Below are 3,708 nucleotides of genomic sequence, written 5' to 3' on the forward strand. Positions count from 1 at the left end.
AGAATGGGGAAAACAGGTTGGTTCTCACCTGCGTCCCTCCCCTTTTGCAGGCAGGTGGAGAGAGCTGCTCAGCACAGGAGGAAGAAGAACCTACTCCAAAATTACTACAGTGATGGACCTCACAGGTTAGGGAAGGAAGAAGGGGATAAAACTCCTGTATGAAGTACTCACCCCATGCAGTGTGCAGCTGTCATCACCCAGTCAGGGGCCACCAGGAAGCCTCCGCAGGCGAACATCCCTACCTTCAGGTATGCCATGTAAGGGTGGGAGTGGGGCTGAGCCTCGTGGCCCCCCACAATCTGACCCCGTAGAGCACCTGCAAGACATCCCAGCGCAGGATGAGCTGGTGGCTGCTGAGGTCAGAGCCCAGATCAGCAGTCTCACTCGCAGCAGCTTGCGGCACCCCAGCTTACTGGCGTTGGCCCACGGGCAGGAAAGCAGGAGCAGCAGGGTCAGCAGCGGCTGGGGCTGGCACATCTCTTCCCACAGCTGGACACTCCTTCCAAGGTGGGTGGAAGTCTGAGTCTCCTAGTGCCCAAGGGCTGGTTTTATACCCTGGGAGCAGCTGTACCAAGCAGCCAGGAAACCATGTGCGATGGCCTGATTGTGCTAATCGGAGCCGTGCAGCATCCCAGCAGGTCTATCTGCATCTCTGCTGCCCCGGCCTGATCACATGCCCCACGTGCCCAGAGGCTGCGATTGATGAGTGATAGAGCAGGACAAGAAGGGCCACGGCAGAGAGAGCCTGGTGTGGCACAGTCCCAAAGCCGCAGGGATGCTGACCAGGAGAGGTGTCCTAGAGTATTTCTGAGGTGTGATTTAGCATTTCTCCTGCAGTTTGGCTGCAGGACAAGTCACGTCCACCTGCTTCAAAGCATGGTGTCTTTGAGCTCTGGCAGTCAGGCAGTCTCATCCTTTACCTTCAGTAGCTCATGCTACTTGCTCCCAGGCATGGTCAGGTCACTTCATGCTTTGTTGGCAACCACAGTGACTGCAGATTCTCTTTGCCCTCTATGGTTTCCACTCTGCAGCTGGCACAACTGTTCAAATGGGACCAAGGGAAGCATTCATCTCACCTTGCACTGGTTTTTCTCTTCCCTCATCTGAAATTGCCTGCAAACCAGGCTGCAATTGCTGTCTTAGCCTTACCCCCAGCAAAGCGTGATTTGGTTAAATGCTAAACTGCACACCAGTCCTGCTGCACTGGTCCCTTCCTGGCCCTGTAGTCCTGAACAGAAACCACCAGTGGGCCGCCCCAGGTGACCCTGTTTCAAAGAGGTGACCCAATCTTTGTGTCAAGGGCATGGACCTGGGGCTCAGGACACCTGCCCTCTTCCTATTCCTGGCTCTCACACTGCCTTACCCAGAGGTTGTCTGCTCCTTCCTTCTGAGCTTCGGGCCTCCAGCTGCCCAAGTGTGTCCTGTGATGGCAGCTGAGACTGTTCTTTGTATGAAGAGCTGCCTGACTCTTGGGCTGCAAGCTCAGAGGGAGCTGTGCCATACAGTCCTGTGTTGTTTAAAGTTGTTCTTGCTGATTGCACTTCCTACCCCTTATCTACCTTAATTTTCCCCACTGCCAGGTTGTCCCAGTTTGCTGCCTTGTTCCTCTCTCCCTGGGGCTGGTCTGGGCAGTTGTGTGCCCGCAGCAAAGCATGAATCTGTTGGGGTTAATGCTGTGTGAAGTGTCTGCTCGGCTCAGGAGGGGTTGCATGTTGCATACTGGAAGGACATCTTTTCCATGCTCACAGACTTTCAACAACTCGGGACTCTGTTCCAGCTCAGGAGCATCGGGAGGGGCTGGGGACAGCCACAGCAGAGAGGGGCCACAGAGGAGGTGGCAGCCTTGTCTCTCCCAGCCCCTGTCTGCTGGGGCCAGTCCTCATTGCTCCCAGTCAGGGCTTGAAGCTGGGGGACTCTGAGCAAGCTGACAGCAGGGTACCCATGCTGGTGGCACACGGGCAAGCTGACAGGGCAAGTGTCCCAGGAGGGCACCGAGGCTGCTCTGCCAGTTAGTCTGCATTGCTGGGAGGAGGGCATTTGAGGGAGAGCTGCGGTATGAGAATGGAAAACCCCTGAAACAGTTCCTGGAAATAAAATCAAAGTATGTGTGTAGGTATAAACAAACCAACAGATAAACATATCCCTCTCTTACCACCTCGAGGAGTCTGCAGCACATCAGAAGAGCCATGGGCTCATGGCAGGGCTGGACTACCTTGGGCAGGGAGGTCTGGGAGCACGGGCTATCCTGCATGCCAGTCTTTGGGCAACAGGGCTTTTGTTTGATTAAAACATTACTCCCAAATGCAGGCAGGGCTCCCTCTGCGTTCTGATATTTTGTTTCTCTCCCGAGCAGCAGCTCTCTCCATGAGGCTGTGTTCTGCAGTAACCTTCTGCCAAGGTCTGGCTTTCTCCTGGATCCCAGTGGTGCTGAGCTACAGCAGTGAGCCCAGACGCCCAGCACCGTTTGAGTTTAGCTCTTGCCAGTGGCTCAGCAGTACCAGGGCCCGGCAATGCTGCAGGCAACAGAAACCAGACAGCAGTTCTCTGCCCCAAACCGCCTGGTGTTCTTCTGAAGAACAGGCAGGGAGGAAAAAAAAACAGCAGGTGGAGGAAGCGATGCACAGGATGGTAAGCAGCAGAGCTTGGGATAAATTGATGCTCTCTAGACAGGGTGCAGCAGCACCAGCCCGGCTGCCAGTGAGGGCATTGCCCCTGCCCCAGCCAGGCAGCACTGACTGCAGGGACGTGTGTTGTTTGTCCTTCCTCTGCCGTGCTCATGTTGGGTTTCAAACCAGTCTGATTTCCTCTGCCTGGTGCTTGGCACCACACCCCTGCCAGCTCCTCCTTGCACAGACCTTGCCATGCTGTTTGTGCCGAGCTGTCCCTGCCCCGTTTCCTGGGTGAGGACTGGTTCCTCCCGGCCATCCCTGCACCAACGTGGGCAGAAACAGCTCTGAGCTGTGGGCCTGGAGGGACACGCCTGGCATTGAGCTCAGCCCTGCCCCAGAGGGTGCAAGGCAGCCTGAGGGAGCTCACATGAGGGGTTTTGTGGGTCCTGCACAGGGGACCATGGGCCAGAGGCTCCAGCCAGGTCTCTGGAGCAGACTCATGGCCTTGGTCATGCCACGCTCACTGCGCCTGGCCATGCCACACTGAGTGAGGGTGGCAGGACCACCGTGCAGCTCCCTCCTTCCTGGGGACGTGTCTGCTCACTGGAGACGTGGTTACAGGGCAGAAGGTGCTGGGCAAAGCTGAGCTTGTAGCAGGCACAGTAGGAGAGCTGGTGCTGGGTATGGCATTTGGAGACCAGGCACTGAGCTGATCCAGCTTCTCCAGCCCCTCTGAGCTACCCAGGACAAAATCCAGGTGGAGGGAGGGGAGGGATTGCTGCTCTGGCGATTACCAGTGGCTGTCAGAAGCTGCATGAAGCACCACACTGTAAAGAAGGGAGACTCAGAGGTTTGCATTTGTGGTGTGCTTACTCTGGAGCAATGCTGAGGTATGAAAGCCTCCAAAGCTCCTGTCCTACAGGCACTGAGCATTTCCAGTGCTCAGTGCCTTTCACCAACCATCAGCCAAAAGGTCAAAACCTTAAACCTGTTGCAAAGGAGGGAAAGGTGTGACACCCTGGCAGACAGAGTCTGGGCTGGCCCACTCATTACGTGTTTTATTGGGACAACTTCCAAATAATTGTCTTTTTTTTTGGGG

At 55.9% G+C, this 3,708-nt stretch overlaps 1 protein-coding gene across 1 annotated transcript in view; it reads right to left on the reverse strand.

The window, feature by feature from the left end:
- LOC104531565 (mast cell protease 1A) overlaps nucleotides 1-477 on the reverse strand; it is a 1,713-nt gene extending 1,236 nt beyond the window's left edge. The window contains exons 1-2 of the mRNA XM_010176481.1: nucleotides 414-477; nucleotides 173-316 (exon numbers count right to left, since the gene is read on the reverse strand). Of these exons, the coding sequence (XP_010174783.1) occupies nucleotides 173-316; nucleotides 414-477 (208 nt within the window). The remainder of the gene's footprint in view (nucleotides 1-172; nucleotides 317-413) is intronic.
- Nucleotides 478-3,708: the final 3,231 nt, after the last annotated feature.

This window comes from Antrostomus carolinensis, unplaced genomic scaffold (genome assembly GCF_000700745.2).
Source record: "Antrostomus carolinensis isolate BGI_N321 unplaced genomic scaffold, ASM70074v2 scaffold38660, whole genome shotgun sequence".
Taxonomy (NCBI): Eukaryota; Metazoa; Chordata; class Aves; order Caprimulgiformes; family Caprimulgidae; genus Antrostomus; species Antrostomus carolinensis.